Source organism: Melitaea cinxia, chromosome 9 (genome assembly GCF_905220565.1).
Source record: "Melitaea cinxia chromosome 9, ilMelCinx1.1, whole genome shotgun sequence".
Classification (NCBI taxonomy): domain Eukaryota; kingdom Metazoa; phylum Arthropoda; class Insecta; order Lepidoptera; family Nymphalidae; genus Melitaea; species Melitaea cinxia.
Window position 1 is genome coordinate 811,486 of NC_059402.1, and position 24,963 is coordinate 836,448.

General features: G+C 50.5%; 1 protein-coding gene across 1 annotated transcript; it reads left to right on the forward strand.

Moving 5' to 3' along the window:
* On the forward strand, nt 1–24,963 carry LOC123656536 (GATOR complex protein WDR24). The gene is made up of 16 exons (XM_045592205.1): nt 1–151; nt 235–351; nt 1,001–1,116; nt 1,564–1,670; nt 2,784–2,997; nt 7,811–7,899; nt 8,546–8,705; nt 10,430–10,605; nt 11,381–11,600; nt 11,857–11,981; nt 12,578–12,714; nt 13,495–13,623; nt 17,871–18,025; nt 19,291–19,517; nt 23,448–23,550; nt 23,899–24,963. Exons 1-16 carry the CDS (start codon nt 52–54, stop codon nt 24,190–24,192), a joined length of 2,469 nt encoding a protein of 822 aa, XP_045448161.1. The 5' UTR covers nt 1–51; the 3' UTR covers nt 24,193–24,963.

Consider the following 24,963-nt stretch of genomic DNA (forward strand, 5'->3'; position numbering starts at 1 on the left):
CAACTTAAAATAATGTTAAAGTTGTAGTAATTTCATAAAAAAACAATCAAAATGATACCGTCTAACACAATTTGTGTTTCTCAAGAAGGACCAGCGAATGCCCTAGCACTAAACAAAGATTGTAGTCAAGTTGTAATAGCAGGCAGAAATGGTAACTAGAATAATTTATTTTTATAGATAAGTACTTTATTATATTTGTAAATTGTGTTTAAATTTTTGAATTTTTATCTACAGTTTTCAAAGTCTTCTCGATTGGTGAAAATGAATTTTCTGAAGTATGCAATTTGAGAGTGGGGAAAAATTTGAATTTAAATTTCTCTTCTATTGATGTTGCTTGGAGTACTATTGAAGGTAAATTTATAATCACACACACACACACCATTTAATAAATATTATCCACAGTAATTAAATAAATATTAAATAATTTACATGATAAAAAATTCATCCTATAAGACATCTATTTTGATTTTTGACTTGATTTTTTTAAGAATATTTAATATTATATATATTCTTATACTCATAACTTTTAGTTTTTCTTATTATAATTGTATTAAATGTTGTACAAAAAATCACTCAGAGCTAAAAACTTTTTCCACTGTATATATTTATGTAAAACTAGCTGACATCGTCCGCGTGAAATTTAACAAAAAAGTTATTGTTCAGTTCCCAGAGTTATAAAAAATATTTTTTTTAAAATAAAATTAGCCTAAACTACTTCTTACTATATCAGCTGTCCGCCAGTAAAAGTCCCGTCAAAATCGGCCTAGCCGTTTCAGAGATTAGCTGAAACAAACAGACAGACAGACAAAAATTGTAAAAAATATAATTTTGGTATATGTATCATGTATAAAACCATATGGATTTAGTAAAAAGTGGTTATTTTAATATTACAAACAGACACTCCAATTTTATTTATTTGTATAGATATTAAAACCACAGTCATAGATTTATACTTTAAAAAAAAATTAAAATAGAAATGTGAATCAAAATTTATTTGCAGAAAACACATTAGCCACAGCTGCAACAAACGGCGCAGTTGTTGTATGGAACCTTGGACGTTCAGGACGATCCAAACAAGAGCATGTCTTCTCTGACCATAAGAGAACTGTCAATAAGGTAATTATATTTATAGCTAGCTAACAGGATGGGAAACATTTTCCAATTCTGCAAACTATCAGACATGTAACGGTTAAATTTTTGTTATTTTTTTTTTCTGAAAATTTTCAATTTTCATTGCGATTAATAAATTATTTACACAGTTTAATGGTGAAAGTTTGAGAGCATCTTTTTTAAATATCAATAAATTTTACAAAATATATGAAAAACAAAGGCTGACCAATTGTAGTATTTTTGAGTTACCACATTAATAATATAACATTAAAGAAAAAAGTATCTAAACAATAGGAACATTTTTATAATATGGGATCATTTGAATTAAAGTTTGAGATTGCTGCAAACTTAAACTGATGCTTATTTCCAGTATTAATTTTATTGTAATATTTATTATAAGCATTAAAAGTTCATTATAATGTTGTCACTTTCCAATATATGTCTTCGTACCAGGTAAGCTTCCATTTGACTGAGCCAGCCCTGCTTATATCTGGATCTCAAGATGGAATGATGAAATGCTTCGACCTTCGAATGAAAGAAGTGGCTAGAACTTTTATAAGGTATGTGGTTGATGGTTTTTTTTTTTTTACTAACTAAAGTAATCAAGCTATGCTCAATGCTAATATTTCCTAAGTAATTTATTATTGATTGCCAAAATGATTGTATGTTGTAATGGAACTGAAATTCGTATTATTTGAAATAAAATTCTAAGATTTTCTTTTCTCCTTTCCTAACTATTCTTATTCTTTTCCACCCTTTATATTGTGTTCATTCTCTCTCGGTTATCTGTTCTCTGTTTCGCATTAAAACCATATAATCACCCTCGACATGCACTCAGCATTCTTATTAGCTTCCTCTAACTTTTTTCTCTCCCCATTGTCGCTCTCCGTATCTGCGTATACGTCTTATCTCCCTTTCTTTCCTTCACTCTCTCTCCGCCGCGCCGCGTCCGCAGCAACACGGAGTCCATCCGCGACGTGCAGTTCAGCCCGCACGTGGCGCACGTGTTCTCCCTCTCTCTCTCTCTCACTCTCTCTCCGCCGCGCCGCGTCCGCAGCAACACGGAGTCCATCCGCGACGTGCAGTTCAGCCCGCACGCGGCGCACGTGTTCTCTCCCTCTCTCTCTCACTCTCACTCTCTCTCCGCCGCGCCGCGTCCGCAGCAACACGGAGTCCATCCGCGACGTGCAGTTCAGCCCGCACGTGGCGCACGTGTTCTCCCTCTCTCTCTCTCTCACTCTCTCTCCGCCGCGCCGCGTCCGCAGCAACACGGAGTCCATCCGCGACGTGCAGTTCAGCCCGCACGCGGCGCACGTGTTCTCTCCCTCTCTCTCTCACTCTCACTCTCTCTCCGCCGCGCCGCGTCCGCAGCAACACGGAGTCCATCCGCGACGTGCAGTTCAGCCCGCACGCGGCGCATGTGTTCTCTCCCTCTCTCTCTCACTCTCACTCTCTCTCCGCCGCGCCGCGTCCGCAGCAACACGGAGTCCATCCGCGACGTGCAGTTCAGCCCGCACGCGGCGCACGTGTTCTCTCCCTCTCTCTCTCACTCTCTCCGCCGCGCCGCGTCCGCAGCAACACGGAGTCCATCCGCGACGTGCAGTTCAGCCCGCACGCGGCGCACGTGTTCTCTCCCTCTCTCTCTCACTCTCTCCGCCGCGCCGCGTCCGCAGCAACACGGAGTCCATCCGCGACGTGCAGTTCAGCCCGCACGCGGCGCACGTGTTCGCGGCGGTGTCCGAGAACGGCACGGTGCAGCTGTGGGACTCGCGGCGCCACGAGCGCGCGCTCCACCAGTTCACGGCTCACTCGGGGCCCGTGTTCGCCTGCGACTGGCACCCCGACGTGCCCTGGCTGGCCACGGCCTCCAGGGACAAGACCATCAAGGTACGGGACTACGTATTTATATAACTATGACCACGATCACCAGTTTACTACCCAAGTCGTCATGTGTAAAGAAATTTAACTGAGGTAGGGCACAGCAGGAATTTCCTGCTCAAAATATGGAGCAGCCCGACTGGAGTAGTACCTCGACCTTACAGAAGACCACAGCAAAATAATACTGTTTTCAAGCAGTATTGTGTTCCTGTTGGTGAGTAAGGTGACCAGAGCTCCTGGGGGGATTGGGGATTGGGTCGGCAACGCGCTTGCGATGCTTCTGGTGTTGCAGGCGTCTATAAGCTACGGTAATCGCTTACCATCAGGTGAGCCGTACGCTTGATTGCCGACCTAGTGACATAAAAAAAAAGTTCTACTTCAAAAATTCATTGATTTAGCTTACATTATACTCCTGCAGACTTTCTCAACTAAACCTAATGCAAATCATTGAGGTCAGTGTAGAGTTATATAACTGTCTAGACGTCGCGTCGCTTAAATTTCAACACTAATGGCCACTTATCAAAGGCTATTAACCTCATACTACTATAATTAAATAAATAATTTATTTACACATTATGTAATAGCTAAACGGCAACATCGTTAGAACACATATGACCTTGATTTCTCCTAAAGGAACTGTACTGATTTTTAACCGACTTCCAAAAAAGGAGGAGGGTCTCAATTCTACCTTATTTTTTTTTTATGTATGTTACCTCAGAACTTTTGACCGGGTGGACCGATTTCGACAAATTTTTTAATCAAAAGGTGGTGTGTGCCAATTGGTCCCATTTCAATTTATTTGAGATCTAACAACTACTTTTCGAGCTATATCTAATAATGCGTTTTTACTTGACGCTTTTTTCGTCGACCTACGTTGTATTATACCGCATAACTTTCTACTGGATGTACCGATTTTGACAATTCTTTTTTTGTTGGAAAGGGGATATCCTTAGTTTAGTACCATGATAAGGAAACCAGGATCTGATGATGGGATCCCAGAGAAATCGAGGGAAAGTCTCGAAAATCCGCAATAACTTTTTACTGGGTGTACCGATTTTGACTATTTTTTCGTCGATCTGCGTTGTATTACTCGTCGATGAAATTGAAGTCGGTTTTTTTTCGTTTGTGAGCAAACACAATTATGGAAAAAAGTATCAAGTCCAGTGCTTTAACTAGTCAATCATTACAGCCTATACAGTCCACTGCTGGACATAGGCCTCCACAAGTTTACGCCAAAAATAACGTGAACTCATGTGTTTTGCCCATAGTCACCACGCTGGGCAGGCGGGTTGGTGACCGCAGTACTGGCTTTGTCGCACCGAAGACGCTGCTGCCCGTCTTCGGCCTGTGTACTTCAAAGCCAGCAGTTGGATGGTTATCCCGCCATCGGTCGGCTTCTTAAGTTCCAAGGTGGTTGTGGAACCTTGTTATCCCTTAGTCGCCTCTTACGACACCCACGGGAAGAGAGGGGATGGCTAAATTCTTTAGTGCCGTAGCCACACAGCACCTTTAACTAGTAATATGAAACAACTAAAAAAATATATATTTTAATCGCAATTATACAAAAATACATTAATCTTTATACATTTATACATTTTTTGTGTATACATGTGTATGTCAATGAACTCCGCCTTATCAAACTTTTGGATGATATTTTTTTTTATTAATTTTCTAAATATATAAGTTTCTGAGTGGTTTAAATTCACAACAAGAACGGCGCTGTAATCAGCTGCTGAGATTTTTTATCTCTCAGGTCTACGTTGTATAACTCTACACTAGAGGTAGGGCAGAGCAAGAAATTTCCTGTTTAAAATATGGAGCAGCCCCACTGGGATAGTACCTCGAGCTTACAGGTGATCACAGCTAAATAACACTGTTTTCAAGCAGTGCTGTGTTTCTGTTGATGAGTAAGTTGACCAGAGCTCCTAGGGGAGGAATTGGGCATAGGTTGGCATCTGAGGTAGGGCACAGCAGGAATTTCCTGCTCAAAATATGGAACAGCCCGACTGGGGTAGTACCTCGACCTTACAGAAGATCACAGCAAAATAATACTGTTTTCAAGCAGTATTGTGTTCCTGTTGGTGAGTAAGGTGACCAGAGCTCCTGGATTGGGGATTGGGCCGGCAACGCGCTTGCGATGCTTCCAGTGTTGCAGGTGTCTATAAGCTACGGTAATCGCTTACTATCAGGTGAGCCGTACGCTTGTTTGCCGACCTAGTGACATAAAAAAAAAGGTTGTCGATCTTATTACTTAAAAAAAAATTAAAACAACGTAGGCTATAAAACATAACTATTACTTATCATAGAATCTGAAAAATAATGAACGTAAACATAGGTGGGCCTATAAAGGACTTGTTTTTAATGCAAAGAAGCACTTAATCTTGAGATCTGTCTAGATATGTACAACATATTTGTGTGTCTGTACATAAAATGTGATTATATCTTTGACTAACCCGCTGGCGCAGTTTTTTGCTCTCTGCTCCGCGGGTTGTGGGTTCGATTGCCGCCTGAGTGTGGGTGTAATATTTGTATTTATATATGTATTATTTCGATGTGTATTTATAAAAAAAAATATTAGCTACGAGTATATTAGCCAGCTGTTGCCTGTAACACAAAATTAAGTTGCTTAACTTGGGAACAAACGACGCGACTATGTGCGAATGTTATAACGTATTTATTTATATCTTCATCCACACATACACACGGCCAGATTCGTTCGCTGTATAGGTCGGCTGATAACCGCCACACTCACGGGTAGGAGGTGTGATTATGACGAAATGTTTATCTCAATTATAATATAATTTAGTACGAATGAACTCTTCTGATTAATCGAATCTATTTATTTTTATCTTGAACGCGCTTGTTTATTTCAGTTGTATTTAATATAGGTGGGGGGGGGGATTGTTCGATAGATTTTATTTTATTTGGTAACTCATAAAGATCAAAAGATAAAGCACGATTATCTTAACGAGCCTTTAACTCAGGTAAAACTTCACGTCCCTCAGTGTGATGAATCATACGTCAGAGGTTACAATACAAAAACTCATGCTACGACAGACATTAGTATGGGCCATAGTAACATTCGTAAGCAGAGGTCATGTAACCCGCTATTGCAAGCTCAACAAGCAGTTAAATTACTTAATTAGTACTTAGTTTGTCTGTTAGATGCCGTGTGGTGTCGGCCGAGTAGAATAGCACCACCCCCTTTCTACCTGAAGAATAAACCTGGTTCAAAATCATCAGAGTCCTGGAGAAGGAAAACTTCATTTGAAACCCTGAATGGGGTCTCCGTCAAGCATTCGTGGCATAGCTCTAAAATGCGAAAGACTCTTGCAGCCGAACTGACTCCACACGTATCGACTCGTCGTTCCTGTGGGCCTAGCCAGTGAGGTCGAGAGGGTGGCGCAGAGCTTAAGCAACTCTGCGTTTTCCTGAAATGTGTCCTAGGCGACACAGTGTCTGTCTGACACTGTCTAAATCGTCTGTAATAGCGGACTAAGGCCAATGATGAATGTCTGTTAGGCAGTGTCGTAGTTCTTATTAAATGTATCTAAAAAAAATGGATTACCGAATCGTAAGAATCCTACGGACATACACGTGACTTCCGGACCACTAAATCAAATTAGATACATATTTTCTTTTTATATATTATTTTATTTAACACTTTATTGCCAATTTTAAATTACAAAAGGAAATACGTAATTACAACTTAAAAAACAGCAAAGCCGGACTTTATTACTAATATCTAGTGATCTCTTACAGACAATCTTCAAAAATTGAGGAAATTTGTTTTATTTCATTTATTTTTAAATCGTAATAAAAATTTGGTTAAAAAAATATGGCGATAGGAATTTCGTCGGGGCAGTTCCTGATATGATAATTACGATAATTGTGTTTGTTCGCAAATGAAAAGACCGACTTCAATTACATCCAACGTTTGTTTACTTCCTAACTGCAGTTTCTATTTCGTGTCCTATACCCAAAGGTTGTCTGGAAGAGATCGCTCTTTCAGCGATAAGACCGCCTTTGTACATCTTTCATTTTATGTTTTTTTTTCTCTGTTGTTTCATTTAATGGTGTACAATAAAGAGTATTATTATTATTATTATTATTACATCGACAAGTAATACAACGTAGGTAGACGCTTTAGTCCATGATTTAAAGTTGGTATTAAACTCGGTACTATATTTAGTCTTCGTTTTGGAATAATGCGGAAAAGTAAATCCGCGTTATCAAAGAAAAGTAGTCATCAGATCTCGATCAATCGATCAAAATTAAATTGGACCAAAAGAAAAACATCAGCTTTCAATTAAAACAAAAATCATCAAAATCGGTATACACAGTGTAAAGTTATGCGGTATAATACAACGTAGTTCGACGAAAATATAGTCAAGTAGATACGCATTTATTACATGTAACTCGAAAAGTACTTACACTTTAGCCTATCGCAGTCCACTGCTGGACATAGACCTAAATGGCGCGAACTCGTGTGTTTTGCTCATAGTCACCACGCTGGGCAAGCGGGTTGGTGACCGCGAAAAAAGTACTTGTTAGATCTCAATTACATTTAAATAGGACCATATGACACGCACCACCTATCGATTAAAAAAAAATCATCGAAATCGGTCCACCCAGGAAAAAGTTCTGAGCTAACACACAAAATAAAAAAGTACAATCAGATTGAGAACCTCCTACTTTTTTTAAATTCGGTTAAAAGTTATTATCATTATTCTACTGATGTGAAAGCTGAAGGTATTCTGTCCAAGTATTGGTTTAATAATAATTAAGTACGTAATCCGTAAGAAGTGATGTTCTGGCGCAGGTATGGGACATTCACGCGAGGCCCAACTTGGAGCACACCATATACACGATAGCGTCCGTGGGACACGTGAAGTGGAGACCGCAGAAGAAGTAAGTTGGTTTTATGGTTATATTGATTCTTCTTGATATTGATTTTCTTCTTTATGGTAAAAAGAAGAGTTACTTATATCTATTGTTTTTATATGTTCCAGTAGATGATTAAATTTGATCGCGAAAATAAAGTGTCAAATCTTAAAAGAATTGTAAAAATTACTACAAATTAGGTAAGATACTCGGGTTTAGTGACATTTGGTAAACTGTAATAATAAAAGAAAAGTCATCATTACAGCCTATATAGTCCACTGCTGGACATAGGCCTCCACAAGTTTACGCCAAAAATAACTTGAACTCATGTGTTTTGCCCATAGTCACCACGCTGGGCAGGCGGGTTGGTGACTGCAGGGCTGGCTTTGTCGCACCGAAGACGCTGCTGCCCGTCTTCGGCCTGTGTATTTTAAAGTCAGCAGTTGGATGGTTATCCCGCCATCAGACGGCTTTTTAAGTTCCAAGGTAGTAGCGGAACTGTGTTATCCCTTAGTCGCCTCTTACGACACCCACGACAAGAGAGGGGGTGGCTATATTCTTTAGTACCGTAGCCACACAGTACAATAAAAGAAAAGTAATGGCATCAAAACTTGACAAAAGCAGTATCCGTGAGTGCCGTTTACGTAAAGGCGGCAGCGTGTGTGGCGGGCAGGTTCCAGGTGGCGTCGTGCGCGCTGGTGCTGGACTGCGCCGTGCACGTGTGGGACGTGCGCCGGCCGCACGTGCCGCTCGCCACCTTCGCGGAGCACCGCGACGTCACCACCGCCATCGCCTGGCAGGCCTCGCCGCACGCCTTCCTGTCCACCAGCCGGGTGAGTGCACCGCCTCGAGGGCTGGGCCTCGTTGCCTCCTCACGGCGATACAGGCACACGCACTAATATGAAAAACGAACTAAAATACTAGTCGCAGGCTATTTTTTGTTTGATTATTGTGTCTTGTAAATCCTAAATGGATTTTAAACAAAATTGAAATACCATCTAATTCATATGCGAAAGCATCGGCATGTTCATTTGAAATGTAAATTTTGCTATAGGAATGAACGAGTGTCATGTAGAAATTTGTTTTTTCCCAAATAAATAATATATCTTTATTTTTTGGTCACAAACGTTACTATAATCGATTCGTATTCAAATTTCAAGGAAATAACTTATTATATTGTATATACAATTATACATACTTAGATAACATATTGATTACAAGGAAGCTCGGTAAGTACCTATATAACTGAAGATACGTGCCACTGTCTGTCCCGAATTTACCACGATATCACAAATTAACCAAGTGAAACCGAGAGGGAAAGCACTAGCTTAGCTTTAGCTACATACTAATGTACACCATCTTAAATATTATAAATAAATCCACTCTGTTCCCGTGTGCACTAATTGCGTGTTCCACGTGTCGTATATATTTAGCGTACTACGTGATAATTGCGTATAATATGACATGTCATGAGCATGTGCCAAAAAATTCGATACGATTTCAGGTGTCGTTAATGAAATCAAGTGTCAAATTTTGTGGTTTGATAATTAAAAACGAATATATATTTTTTATTATAAAATTTACGGTAATTACAATATGTAGGACTCATTTTATCCGACGTTAATACGCTTCCAACCGACTCCACCAGATTCGTTCCAGTTCCTTCTTCGATCAAAATTCATTCATTTAGGCGTTTACTGCAAGTACTCTTATCCTCTATGTAACTAATAAAAATATTTAAATATATTAATTTTTTTGTAGATTTAACTTGTCCTGTTTTTGATTCACACCGTAATCACTTTACCTGGTACGGTGCTGAACATTCGTAATATGAGCTTAACGAGCCAATATTAAGGATCGTATCACACGACATAATAAAATCAGTAATTAAACGCTTCACACTTAAAACCACGCACTAGAATTTGCTCCAGTGTCGGGGATACAGCAACGATCACAATACACAAGGTCACAATCTGTATGGCCTATTCAAATATCAACGCAACATCCTTAAGCCAGCGTTTTGGTGGTGCTCGAACGGGTTGTGAGAAGAGAAGATAGCATTACACAAAAAAAAAATTGAATATTGTATAATAATTGTATGTTGACGAGCATTAATTCCGCCGATGAACTGTCACGCAGTTTGTCGGATTATGAAATCTTCCAGTATTTGGTCAAATAAAGAATTGATTAGTGTAATTGTTTTTGTTAATTTGGCGGTTGCGGGTTCGATCCCCGCACATGACTAACATTTGTATTGGCCATACAGATGTCTGCCGTGGTCTGGGTGTTTGTGCAGTCCTCGTGGGTCTCCCCACCGTGCCTCGGAGAGCACGTTAAGCCGTCGGTCCCGGTTGCTATCATGTACATCCGATAGCGATAGTTACTCATAGTAGGGAATATATCCGCTAACCCGCATTGGAGCAGCGTGGTGGATTAAGCTCTGATCCTTCTCCTAAACGGGGAAAGAGGCCTATACCCAGTAGTGGGATATTACAGGCTGAAGCGTAGTGTAATTGAAATGAGAAAGCAAGGCGTGGGTGTCGGCGTGGGTTCGCAGGACTGCAGCCTGTACCGGCACCGGTTCGGCGAGGCGGCGCACCCGGTGCTGTGGGCCAACCCGCAGGGCGTGTGCGTGTCGGCGCGCGGCGAGCTGGCGCACGCGCTGCCCGAGCGCCCGCTGCCGCCGCGCGCGCCCGCCGCGCCCGCGCCCGAGCGCCTGGCGCCCGGCCTGGGGTGAGATGTGCTGTGCGGCCACGGCATCGAAGAACTAATAACACAGTTCCACTACCACCTTGGAACTTAAAAAGCCGACCGATGGCGGGATAACCATCCAACTGCTGGCTTTGAAATACACAGGCCGAAGACGGGCAGCAGCGTCTTCGGTGCGACAAAGCCAGCCCTGCGGTTACCGACCCGCCTGCCCAGCGTGGTGACTATCGACAAAACACATGAGTGAACTAGTGGAGGCCCATGTCCAGTAGTACGATAGGCTGAAGTGATGATGATGATACATTGATTTACTGACCAAAACATTGAAATTTGTAACGCGCCCCAAGATTACCACAAATTTTGGGTTTAAAAAACGAGTATGCCTTAGACCACATGGCTGAAGTAAAACTTCTTTATTTGTCCCTGCAGTAATATACGAAACATAACTCTCTCTCTTTCTGTCTTCGCAAATTTATATCTCCCTCTCAACTTCTGTCCGCCTCGCCCGATCACACTGTTCCTAATGCTCTCGCCACGCATTCACCAGCTTTACACAGCATAAAGAAGTTTTATTTCAAAAATAATAAGAAGGATAGTAATTTTGTCACAAGATACAGTCACAAATTATGATGACGTTTAAAATATTTTTTTGCAAAATATTAGGAATCCCCATTAGGACTTCTAATCTATAAAAAAATCTTCTGTCGGCCAAAATAATGGTTTAAGAAAGTAACAAAACATAAATATTCCAACCCCAATATATTTTTACAAATAATAAAAACTTCCCTATATGATACAGTCGCAAGCAACCGACGGCGGGCTCCCTCACCCCAGCAGAGCAGGCAGCACTGGAGCGCGCATTCCCAGGAGGAGCGTCCTCCTCCCTGTCGAGACACTTCCCCGTATCTCCAGACAGTGCTGTGGTGGCGTGTGCTCTGCAGTATCGCATACGGGGACAAGCGCCGCACGTGTTAGCCGAGCACAACGCCAAGGTCGCTAGGGAGCACAAGCGGTATATGGTGAGATTCCACATCTTATGAATTAGACCTTTCTTGTCGATATTTTACCATTTTATTATTGTATTTTTGTTTGTTAAACTGTCTGTAAAGATGTGCGGATCTTAACACCTACCTATTTATTAGACGAAACACTTAGTCACCCTACCCTCAATCCCCCGAGGAGTTCACGTCGCCCTAGTGACCACAGGAACACAACACTGCTTGAACAATCATATAACGTAAGTGTATCTGACGTGCGCATGCCACCCTCCCCCAGGTGTCGCACGTGTGGGAGGTGGTGCGCGCCGTGTACAGCGCCCGCGCCGTGCGCTCAGCCCCCGCCCCGCCGCCCCCGCGCGCGCCCCCGCCCCGCGCCGACCCCGCGCCGCCGCCGCCCTACAGGTAGCTGTCGCTCGTGCGCTGGTAGCACTCGCGGTAGTAGCTCATCAGAGTAGGAACCATTAGGTCACGTCGATGTATAATCTGATGTACTGTGTGGCTACGGTACTAAAGAATTTAGCCACCCCCTCTCTTCCCGTGGGTGTCGTAAGAGGCGACTAAGGGATAACACAGTTCCGCTACCACCTTGGAACTTAAAAAGCCGACCGGTAGCGGGATAACCATCGAACTGCTGGCTTTGAAATACACAGGCTGAAGACGGGCAGCAGCGTCTTCGGTGCGACAAAGCCAGTACTGCGGTCACCAACCCGCCTGCCCAGCGTGGTGACTATGGGCAAAACACATGAGTTCACGTTATTTTTGGCGTAAACTTATGGAGGCCTATGTCCAGCAGTGGACTGTATAGGCTGTAATGATGATGATGATGTATAACCGATTAGCGCATACCGATACTATTCCAACTTAGGCTTGGTTTACTCTTTCGGACTAGGCTTGGATTGATGCATGGAGTGACTACGAAGTTTCTGCCGGTTATTTTCAGCACAATCTACATTCCGAATCGGTTACAGCTTCACATTAACTATAATTAATTCTTAAAGCGCTGTAGAAGAGGAACCGATGGAAGAGGTCGAGGAGTGGGAGAACCGCTTCCACAAAAACAGTGGAGTTCTCGGACTACCCACTCACAGCATCTACATACCACCCGCTAAGTACGCCAAGCGGGACGGCTCTGACGGTAAGCGTTACCTCAAGCATGTTTTTTGTTAAGGGTTTTTATAATAATTTTTGTAATAGTTTCTTTCTCTATTATATTCTCATTTTCTATTTAATTCGAATTCTGGGGGAAGAAAAAGAGCATGAAAATAAATATACTAAAAACATTTTTTTTTAAGTTATATTTGAATTTAAACTACAACCTCCTCTGTATGTCTACATTTTAACTGAGGTAGGACACAGCAAAAAATTTCCTGCTCAAAATATGGAGCAGCCCGACTGGGGTAGTACCTCGACCTTACAGAAGACCACAGCTAAATAATACTATTTTCAAGCAGTTTTGTGTTCCTGTTGGTGAGTAAGGTGACCGGAGCACCTGAGGGGAATTAGAGATAGGGTCGGCAACGCGCTTGCGCTGCTTTTGGTGTTGTAGGTGTCTATAAGCAGCTACGGTAATCGCTTACCATCAGGCGACTCATAAGCTTGTTTGCCGACCGAGTTAGTTACGTTTAGTACAATGGTTCTCGACCTCACAGTGATGAGGGACCATTTGCCAAAATGTTTGTTTTGCCACTGACTACTGTTTAGAGGGAAAATATGGAGTACTTAGCTATTCCTATTCAGAAGTAATTGCAGTACTCAGTGTTAGTCTAAAGACTCGCTCACTCCGCACCCTGCTCGCGCGGGTCACTGGTCAAGAACCGGTCCAGTACAATAAACGAGAGATCTAAAGATCTGCGAAGGCGTTCCTCCAACGTGAGCCGACTAGTGTGACGGCGCAGTAAGAAGGCTCGTGTCGCAGAGGGCTGGGTGTCGGCCGCGTCGGCGCACTACGTGGACGTGGAGGCGGCGGACTGGACGCTGCCCGACGAGGCCTTCCCGCTGCGCGCGCCGCCCGCCGCGCTGGCGCCGCACGCGCCGCTCGCCGACGGTCAGTGACCTGCTCACACACTCTCTAGGTTCCGCTGCTTAGTGCCGTGCACCTCGCCGACGGTCAGTGACCTGCTCACACACTCTCTAGGTTCCGCTGCTTAGTGCCGTGCACCTCGCCGACGGTCAGTGACCTGCTCACACACTCTCTAGGTTCCGCTGCTTAGTGCCGTGCACCTCGCCGACGGTCAGTGACCTGCTCACACACTCTCTAGGTTCCGCTGCTTAGTGCCGTGCACCTCGCCGACGGTCAGTGACCTGCTCACACACTCTCTAGGTTCCGCTGCTTAGTGCCGTGCACCTCGCCGACGGTCAGTGACCTGCTCACACACTCTCTAGGTTCCGCTGCTTAGTGCCGTGCACCTCGCCGACGGTCAGTGACCTGCTCACACACTCTCTAGGTTCCGCTGCTTAGTGCCGTGCACCTCGCCGACAGTCAGTGACCTGCTCACACACTCTCTAGGTTCCGCTGCTTAGTGCCGTGCACCTCGCCGACGGTCAGTGACCTGCTCACACACTCTCTAGGTTCCGCTGCTTAGTGCCGTGCACCTCGCCGACGGTCAGTGACCTGCTCACACACTCTCTAGGTTCCGCTGCTTAGTGCCGTGCACCTCGCCGACGGTCAGTGACCTGCTCACAGACACTCTCTAGGTTCCGCTGCTGAGTGCCGTGCACCTCGCCGACGGTCAGTGACCTGCTCACACACTCTCTAGGTTCCGCTGCTTAGTGCCGTGCACCTCGCCGACGGTCAGTGACCTGCTCACAGACACTCTCTAGGTTCCGCTGCTGAGTGCCGTGCACCTCGCCGACGGTCAGTGACCTGCTCACACACTCTCTAGGTTCCGCTGCTGAGTGCCGTGCACCTCGCCGACGGTCAGTGACCTGCTCACAGACACTCTCTAGGTTCCGCTGCTTAGTGCCGTGCACCTCGCCGACGGTCAGTGACCTGCTCCGCGACACTCACTCTCAACGTTCCACTGCTTAGTGCCGTGCACCTCGCCGACGGTCAGTGACCTGCTCACAGACACTCTCTAGGTTCCGCTGCTTAGTGCCGTGCACCTCGCCGACGGTCAGTGACCTGCTCCGCGACACTCACTCTCTACGTTCCACTGCTTAGTGCCGTGCACCTCGCCGACGGTCAGTGACCTGCTCACAGACACTCTCTAGGTTCCGCTGCTGAGTGCCGTGCACCTCGCCGACGGTCAGTGACCTGCTCACACACTCTCTAGGTTCCGCTGCTTAGTGCCGTGCACCTCGCCGACGGTCAGTGACCTGCTCACACACTCTCTAGGTTCCGCTGCTTAGTGCCGTGCACCTCGCCGACGGTCAGTGACCTGCTCACACACTCTCTAGGTTCCGCTGCTTAGTGCCGTGCACCTCGCCGACGGTCAGTGACCTGCTCACACACTCTCTAGGTTCCGCTGCTTAGTGCCGTGCACCTCGCCGACGGTCAGTGACCTGCTCACACACTCTCTAGGTTCCGCTGCTTAGTGCCGTGCACCTCGCCGACGGTCAGTGACCTGCTCACACACTCTCTAGGTTCCGCTGCTTAGTGCCGTGCACCTCGCCGACGGTCAGTGACCTGCTCACACACTCTCTAGGTTCCGCTGCTTAGTGCCGTGCACCTCGCCGACGGTCAGTGACCTGCTCACACACTCTCTAGGTTCCGCTGCTTAGTGCCGTGCACCTCGCCGACAGTCAGTGACCTGCTCACACACTCTCTAGGTTCCGCTGCTTAGTGCCGTGCACCTCGCCGACGGTCAGTGACCTGCTCACACACTCTCTAGGTTCCGCTGCTTAGTGCCGTGCACCTCGCCGACGGTCAGTGACCTGCTCACACACTCTCTAGGTTCCGCTGCTTAGTGCCGTGCACCTCGCCGACGGTCAGTGACCTGCTCACAGACACTCTCTAGGTTCCGCTGCTGAGTGCCGTGCACCTCGCCGACGGTCAGTGACCTGCTCACACACTCTCTAGGTTCCGCTGCTTAGTGCCGTGCACCTCGCCGACGGTCAGTGACCTGCTCACAGACACTCTCTAGGTTCCGCTGCTGAGTGCCGTGCACCTCGCCGACGGTCAGTGACCTGCTCACACACTCTCTAGGTTCCGCTGCTGAGTGCCGTGCACCTCGCCGACGGTCAGTGACCTGCTCACAGACACTCTCTAGGTTCCGCTGCTTAGTGCCGTGCACCTCGCCGACGGTCAGTGACCTGCTCCGCGACACTCACTCTCTACGTTCCACTGCTTAGTGCCGTGCACCTCGCCGACGGTCAGTGACCTGCTCACAGACACTCTCTAGGTTCCGCTGCTTAGTGCCGTGCACCTCGCCGACGGTCAGTGACCTGCTCCGCGACACTCACTCTCTACGTTCCACTGCTTAGTGCCGTGCACCTCGCCGACGGTCAGTGACCTGCTCACAGACACTCTCTAGGTTCCGCTGCTGAGTGCCGTGCACCTCGCCGACGGTCAGTGACCTGCTCACACACTCTCTAGGTTCCGCTGCTTAGTGCCGTGCACCTCGCCGACGGTCAGTGACCTGCTCCGCGACACTCACTCTCTACGTTCCACTGCTTAGTGCCGTGCACCTCGCCGACGGTCAGTGACCTGCTCACAGACACTCTCTAGGTTCCGCTGCTTAGTGCCGTGCACCTCGCCGACGGTCAGTGACCTGCTCACAGACACTCTCTAGGTTCCGCTGCTTAGTGCCGTGCACCTCGCCGACGGTCAGTGACCTGCTCCGCGACACTCACTCTCTACGTTCCACTGCTTAGTGCCGTGCACCTCGCCGACGGTCAGTGACCTGCTCACACACTCTCTAGGTTCCGCTGCTTAGTGCCGTGCACCTCGCCGACGGTCAGTGACCTGCTCACACACTCTCTAGGTTCCGCTGCTTAGTGCCGTGCACCTCGCCGACGGTCAGTGACCTGCTCACACACTCTCTAGGTTCCGCTGCTTAGTGCCGTGCACCTCGCCGACGGTCAGTGACCTGCTCACACACTCTCTAGGTTCCGCTGCTTAGTGCCGTGCACCTCGCCGACGGTCAGTGACCTGCTCACACACTCTCTAGGTTCCGCTGCTTAGTGCCGTGCACCTCGCCGACGGTCAGTGACCTGCTCACACACTCTCTAGGTTCCGCTGCTTAGTGCCGTGCACCTCGCCGACGGTCAGTGACCTGCTCCGCGACACTCACTCTCTACGTTCCACTGCTTAGTGCCGTGCACCTCGCCGACGGTCAGTGACCTGCTCACAGACACTCTCTAGGTTCCGCTGCTTAGTGCCGTGCACCTCGCCGACGGTCAGTGACCTGCTCACACACTCTCTAGGTTCCGCTGCTGAGTGCCGTGCACCTCGCCGACGGTCAGTGACCTGCTCACAGACACTCTCTAGGTTCCGCTGCTTAGTGCCGTGCACCTCGCCGACGGTCAGTGACCTGCTCACACACTCTCTAGGTTCCGCTGCTTAGTGCCGTGCACCTCGCCGACGGTCAGTGACCTGCTCACAGACACTCTCTAGGTTCCGCTGCTTAGTGCCGTGCACCTCGCCGACGGTCAGTGACCTGCTCCGCGACACTCACTCTCTACGTTCCACTGCTTAGTGCCGTGCACCTCGCCGACGGTCAGTGACCTGCTCACAGACACTCTCTAGGTTCCGCTGCTTAGTGCCGTGCACCTCGCCGACGGTCAGTGACCTGCTCCGCGACACTCACTCTCTACGTTCCACTGCTTAGTGCCGTGCACCTCGCCGACGGTCAGTGACCCTGCTCCGGGACGTGCACTCTCTAGGTTCCCTTGCTTAATACCGTGCACCTCGCTGGTGGTCCGTGACCTGTCCCCTTTTCACGACATTTGCTAAACAGTTCTTTGTCTCGCGTTATCGTGCACCTTGCCGATGGTCAGTTACTTTACACACCCTACGCTATATTTCTTTAATAGTTTTCATCTCGTACTGTCGTACACTTTGACGACCTTACGAATATCTTACGCTTTAAATTTCTTTTTTTGTTTTTTGTCTCGTTCTGTCACTACTGTACGACATTTCCGTACTAGCTTTTATTTCGTATTTATCAGTCTTCCTGTGAATTGACGAGACAAAAATGTAGGGTGCATGTTCATACATTGCGGCACTCTTAAAATAAAAAAAGATAAGTATGTCCTGTACAGAATAAATGCATAAAAATGTCTCTTGATGCCACTCGTTCAAGTCCTATTTTATCGATGACAATAATTCTTGATATTTTCCAAACGGTGCAGATGCCACCACGCTGCAGGTGTCGAGCCAGGCGGGCGCGTCGTCCCCGGGAGGCTCGTCAGGCTCAGGCTCAGGGTCAGGGTCAGGCTCGGGTTCAGCCCCGCCCCCCATCTCACCCACCCTGCAGTGCTCCGCCAGCCAGAACTACAGCAGCTCTGTGAGTGTTTTATTACGTAATTATTGGGAATAGAGGGATAGAAGGTGCAGGTCAATGGTTCACACCTTCTATCCCTCTAATTAAATTAGAATTAAACGAGGATGGTGGATGGATTGAGACTACAGTATAAATCATGGAAGACATTCTTTACGTCCAAGACTCAAGAAGTTGCTTGCGTTCGCTGCGTTAGAAAATAATTGTGTTTGCTCGCAAACGAAAAAAAAAACGACTTCAATTAGGTACATCGACGAGTAATACAACGTAGATTGACGAAAAAATAGTCAAGTAACTACGCGTTATCAAAGATGACTCAAAAAGTAGTTATCAGATCTCGATAAAATTTATATGTGACCACATGATAAACATCAGCTTTCGATTAAATCAAAAATTATCAAAATCGGTACACCCAGTAAAAAGTTATTGCGGATTTTCGAGAGTTTCCCTCGATTTCTCTAGGATCCCATCATCAGATCCTGGTTTCCTTATCATGGTACCAAACTAGGGATATCCCCTTTCCAACAAAAAAAGAATTATCAAAATCACTACATCCAGTAGAAAGTTATGCGGTATAATACAACGTAGGTCGACGAAAAAAGCGTCAAGTAAAACCGCATTATTAGATATAACTCGAAAAGTAGTTGTTAGATCTCAAATAAATTTAAATGGGACCAATTGACACACACCACCTTTCGATTAAAAAAAAATTGTCGAAATCGGTCCACCCGGTCAAAAGTTCTGATGTAACATACATAAAAAAAAATACTGTCGAATTGAGAACCTCCTCCTGTTTTGGAAGTCGGTTAAAAAGGAGGTCGAAACGAATTCAAACCAAACCAAATATTTGAGCGTTTGTTTTACCTCTTGTCCCGTCACTCCAAACTTGTCCTACACAGAAGCCGGCATTGGAATTTACATCGCAGAAGTGGCTCGATACCTTTTTCGGATTCTGGTGCCCCGGTGATATGGGCCGGGTTGCACATTAAGGGATTTCACCCAAAAAAATCTGCTGGTTAAATTTAGGGAAGAGAACTAACAATTCAAAAGTAGTGTCTAGTATGAGTAGTGGTTGTTGCACTTCGCAACATTTCAAGCGTACAGCAAGATTTTTGTGCACGAGAACCAACAATCCCGGTGACTGGTTTTTTTTTTTCGTTTACACTTAAAGATAATTACACCTTAAATACCACCGTTACAGTGCCATTAGTTAGAAGAATGCACGCCGGCTCCGGTCCGATCTAACAAGAATCGTTTTCGCCGTGTCGCAGGCAGAGGGCGAAGCAGGTGAAGCTGGTGAGGGGGGAGAGGGCGGTGAAGTGGGGTCAGTGGAGGGCTCGGCGGGGGAGGAGGGCACCGAGGCGCTGTGTGTCCGGGAGGCGACCGCGCGGGGAGCGCTGCCCGCCGCGCCGCTCATCGCCGCCGCGCTCCGCCTGCACGCCGACCTCGGCGACGTGCAGACCGCGGCCGCCGTGTGCCTGGCGCTGCACGAGCACAGGTGACGCCCCTGCCGGCCCCGTGTGCCTGGCGCTGCACGAGCACAGGTGACGCCCCTGCCGGCCCCGTGTGCCTGGCGCTGCACGAGCACAGGTGACGCCCCTGCCGGCCCCGTGTGCCTGGCGCTGCACGAGCACAGGTGACGCCCCTGCCGGCCCCGTGTGCCTGGCGCTGCACGAGCACAGGTGACGCCCCTGCCGGCCCCGTGTGCCTGGCGCTGCACGAGCACAGGTGACGCCCCTGCCGGCCCCGTGTGCCTGGCGCTGCACGAGCACAGGTGACGCGCCCCTGCCGGCCCCGTGTGCCTGGCGCTGCACGAGCACAGGTGACGCCCCTGCCGGCCCCGTGTGCCTGGCGCTGCACGAGCACAGGTGACGCCCCTGCCGGCCCCGTGTGCCTGGCGCTGCACGAGCACAGGTGACGCCCCTGCCGGCCCCGTGTGCCTGGCGCTGCACGAGCACAGGTGACGCCCCTGCCGGCCCCGTGTGCCTGGCGCTGCACGAGCACAGGTGACGCGCCCCTGCCGGCCCCGTGTGCCTGGCGCTGCACGAGCACAGGTGACGCCCCTGCCGGCCCCGTGTGCCTGGCGCTGCACGAGCACAGGTGACGCGCCCCTGCCGGCCCCGTGTGCCTGGCGCTGCACGAGCACAGGTGACGCCCCTGCCGGCCCCGTGTGCCTGGCGCTGCACGAGCACAGGTGACGCCCCTGCCGGCCCCGTGTGCCTGGCGCTGCACGAGCACAGGTGACGCGCCCCTGCCGGCCCCGTGTGCCTGGCGCTGCACGAGCACAGGTGACGCGCCCCTGCCGGCCCCGTGTGCCTGGCGCTGCACGAGCACAGGTGACGCCCCTGCCGGCCCCGTGTGCCTGGCGCTGCACGAGCACAGGTGACGCGCCCCTGCCGGCCCCGTGTGCCTGGCGCTGCACGAGCACAGGTGATGCCCCTGCCGGCCCCGTGTGCCTGGCGCTGCACGAGCACAGTTGACGCCCCTGCCGGCCCCGTGTGCCTGGCGCTGCACGAGCACAGGTGACGCCCCTGCCGGCCCCGTGTGCCTGGCGCTGCACGAGCACAGGTGACGCGCCCCTGCCGGCCCCGTGTGCCTGGCGCTGCACGAGCACAGGTGACGCGCCCCTGCCGGCCCCGTGTGCCTGGCGCTGCACGAGCACAGGTGACGCGCCCCTGCCGGCCCCGTGTGCCTGGCGCTGCACGAGCACAGGTGACGCGCCCCTGCCGGCCCCGTGTGCCTGGCGCTGCACGAGCACAGGTGACGCGCCCCTGCCGGCCCCGTGTGCCTGGCGCTGCACGAGCACAGGTGACGCCCCTGCCGGCCCCGTGTGCCTGGCGCTGCACGAGCACAGGTGACGCCCCTGCCGGCCCCGTGTGCCTGGCGCTGCACGAGCACAGGTGACGCCCCTGCCGGCCCCGTGTGCCTGGCGCTGCACGAGCACAGGTGACGCCCCTGCCGGCCCCGTGTGCCTGGCGCTGCACGAGCACAGGTGACGCGCCCCTGCCGGCCCCGTGTGCCTGGCGCTGCACGAGCACAGGTGACGCCCCTGCCGGCCCCGTGTGCCTGGCGCTGCACGAGCACAGGTGACGCCCCTGCCGGCCCCGTGTGCCTGGCGCTGCACGAGCACAGGTGACGCGCCCCTGCCGGCCCCGTGTGCCTGGCGCTGCACGAGCACAGGTGACGCGCCCCTGCCGGCCCCGTGTGCCTGGCGCTGCACGAGCACAGGTGACGCCCCTGCCGGCCCCGTGTGCCTGGCGCTGCACGAGCACAGGTGACGCGCCCCTGCCGGCCCCGTGTGCCTGGCGCTGCACGAGCACAGGTGACGCCCCTGCCGGCCCCGTGTGCCTGGCGCTGCACGAGCACAGTTGACGCCCCTGCCGGCCCCGTGTGCCTGGCGCTGCACGAGCACAGGTGACGCCCCTGCCGGCCCCGTGTGCCTGGCGCTGCACGAGCACAGTTGACGCCCCTGCCGGCCCCGTGTGCCTGGCGCTGCACGAGCACAGGTGACGCCCCTGCCGGCCCCGTGTGCCTGGCGCTGCACGAACACAGGTGACGCGCCCCCGCCGGCCCCGTGTGCCTGGCGCTGCACGAGCACAGGTGACGCGCCCCTGCCGGCCCCGTGTGCCTGGCGCTGCACGAGCACAGGTGACGCCCCTGCCGGCCCCGTGTGCCTGGCGCTGCACGAGCACAGGTGACGCGCCCCTGCCGGCCCCGTGTGCCTGGCGCTGCACGAGCACAGGTGACGCCCCTGCCGGCCCCGTGTGCCTGGCGCTGCACGAGCACAGGTGACGCCCCTGCCGGCCCCGTGTGCCTGGCGCTGCACGAGCACAGGTGACGCGCCCCTGCCGGCCCCGTGTGCCTGGCGCTGCACGAGTACAGGTGACGCGCCCCTGCCGGCCCCGTGTGCCTGGCGCTGCACGAGCACAGGTGACGCCCCTGCCGGCCCCGTGTGCCTGGCGCTGCACGAGCACAGGTGACGCGCCCCTGCCGGCCCCGTGTGCCTGGCGCTGCACGAGCACAGGTGACGCCCCTGCCGGCCCCGTGTGCCTGGCGCTGCACGAGCACAGTTGACGCCCCTGCCGGCCCCGTGTGCCTGGCGCTGCACGAGCACAGGTGACGCCCCTGCCGGCCCCGTGTGCCTGGCGCTGCACGAGCACAGGTGACGCGCCCCTGCCGGCCCCGTGTGCCTGGCGCTGCACGAGCACAGGTGACGCGCCCCTGCCGGCCCCGTGTGCCTGGCGCTGCACGAGCACAGGTGACGCGCCCCTGCCGGCCCCGTGTGCCTGGCGCTGCACGAGCACAGGTGACGCGCCCCTGCCGGCCCCGTGTGCCTGGCGCTGCACGAGCACAGGTGACGCGCCCCTGCCGGCCCCGTGTGCCTGGCGCTGCACGAGCACAGGTGACGCGCCCCTGCCGGCCCCGTGTGCCTGGCGCTGCACGAGCACAGGTGACGCGCCCCTGCCGGCCCCGTGTGCCTGGCGCTGCACGAGCACAGGTGACGCCCCTGCCGGCCCCGTGTGCCTGGCGCTGCACGAGCACAGGTGACGCCCCTGCCGGCCCCGTGTGCCTGGCGCTGCACGAGCACAGGTGACGCCCCTGCCGGCCCCGTGTGCCTGGCGCTGCACGAGCACAGGTGACGCCCCTGCCGGCCCCGTGTGCCTGGCGCTGCACGAGCACAGGTGACGCCCCTGCCGGCCCCGTGTGCCTGGCGCTGCACGAGCACAGGTGACGCGCCCCTGCCGGCCCCGTGTGCCTGGCGCTGCACGAGCACAGGTGACGCCCCTGCCGGCCCCGTGTGCCTGGCGCTGCACGAGCACAGGTGACGCGCCCCTGCCGGCCCCGTGTGCCTGGCGCTGCACGAGCACAGGTGACGCCCCTGCCGGCCCCGTGTGCCTGGCGCTGCACGAGCACAGGTGACGCCCCTGCCGGCCCCGTGTGCCTGGCGCTGCACGAGCACAGGTGACGCCCCTGCCGGCCCCGTGTGCCTGGCGCTGCACGAGCACAGGTGACGCCCCTGCCGGCCCCGTGTGCCTGGCGCTGCACGAGCACAGGTGACGCCCCTGCCGGCCCCGTGTGCCTGGCGCTGCACGAGCACAGGTGACGCCCCTGCCGGCCCCGTGTGCCTGGCGCTGCACGAGCACAGGTGACGCCCCTGCCGGCCCCGTGTGCCTGGCGCTGCACGAGCACAGGTGACTCGCCCGCACCCTGCCGGCGGCCAGCTGGACCGTTGCACACGGGTGATACACACTTTATACATTTCCAGTTGCTAATTCTGTTGTAGTCAGCAGTCGAGCTCAGATAGATTATTGAATTTGTCATTGGATATTACTCAATACATTCTCATATGATGATGCCTCTAATTCTCTGTATGTCTTATCGTAAAATGCAAAAACCGTATAATTAATATAATTTTTTTTTTCTGCAGAAACGATCTCTTTCCGTACATAGATGAAAGTCTACAAGAGCAGTGGCTACTGGGATACATCGAATTGCTGCAGCGACACAAACTGTGGAATGTCGCTACCGAGGTAATATTGTTTTTTGGTTAAACATGATAAAGATTATTCTATTTTTGATATGATGATTTCACATTCGGTTCTAAGCGACCGCGGCGCTGTCTATAGTGAGCTCTTTATAGAACTCGTAACTATTCAAAGTTTATGACATTGAAAATCTTTTGACAGGAGACTTAGAATCGTATATAAAATCATCATATAAAAAATTTCGATCTACCTACAAAGGAAGGGTAATTGAAAGTGAACGACTTCCTTGAAAATAAATATGGGGAAGAACTTCAATTAGCAACAAAACGGGAGATAGGGACTTAGTAAAATAAAAGTTTGAACCGTTCGAAACGAAGAGCGTCCCGGGCGCAGGTGATCCGCTGCGCGTGGCTCAGCAGCGTGTGGGCCATCTCGCAGCAGTCCACGGCCGTGACGGCGTGCTGCGGCCGCTGCGGGCGCCGCACGCGGCCGCGCGCGCCCTGCGACGCGTGCGCGCGCGCGCCCGCGCCCGCCGAGCTGTGCGCCGTGTGCCACGGGGCCGTGCGCGGCCTGTTCGCCTGGTGCCAGGGCTGCGCGCACGGCGGCCACCTGCGCCACATGCGCGCCTGGACCGCGCGCCACCACCTGTGCCCCGCCGGCTGCGGCCACGCCTGCCAGTTCGGCTGACCGAGCTGAGGCTGATACTTTGGAAATAGCTGTTTTATTGAACACTGCGTGTAACTCATTATTGTAAATAAATTACTGCGCAATGCTGGTAGGCTACTATTTCAAATTAGGTACCACCGTCGACAATAAATGGCCACCATCGACCATCAAATGCTTACATTTGACGCTACCATTTATATTCTATTGGTGTCACTTTCTGTAACAGCTGCAATCCGCTACAGTACTTCTAAGTATGAATACTTACTCACCACGATCGACTATTTTGTACTAAGACAGTTCATAATATCAGGCAAAAAGTACTTTCACTGCTTTAAATAATATATACTGCCATCGACATCATTCTAGAAAACTATGATCCGATTTTAACAGAAAAAAATGTCCGCCTTTAAGCATCTTGTCTGTGCATACATATAACAATTGTCAAGAATTTACTTTATGACAAGAAAAAAAGGATTCATTTTACTAACATTTTGATGTTGGTTCGCACAAAAACAACCACCTAGCTGAAATTGTAAATATTGTACCCAAATATGTGTTAAGATCATTTAATTGTGAAAATATAAAAGCTTTGTAATAAAAATGTTTAACTTTGTATAAAATTATGTTCTATATGTTAAAAATATTGACCTCAGCGAGATCGCATTAATCATGTCTTTTTAGTTTATATTGTTAATGAAATTAACACAAATTTGTATATATCGTGGACTGAAATTGTATCTAATAAATTGTTTAATATTTTTGTAAGGGAAAATGAATAAAACAAATTGTTGT

Bases quoted from the DNA above. Each gene is read 5' to 3' on its own strand.
- LOC123656536 (XM_045592205.1), top strand. From the start codon at position 52: ATGATACCGTCTAACACAATTTGTGTTTCTCAAGAAGGACCAGCGAAT. The intron at 2,998-7,810 runs GTACGGGACTAC...GTTCTGGCGCAG, and splicing joins CCAGGGACAAGACCATCAAG to GTATGGGACATTCACGCGAG. The intron at 11,601-11,856 runs GTGAGATTCCAC...ACCCTCCCCCAG, and splicing joins GGGAGCACAAGCGGTATATG to GTGTCGCACGTGTGGGAGGT.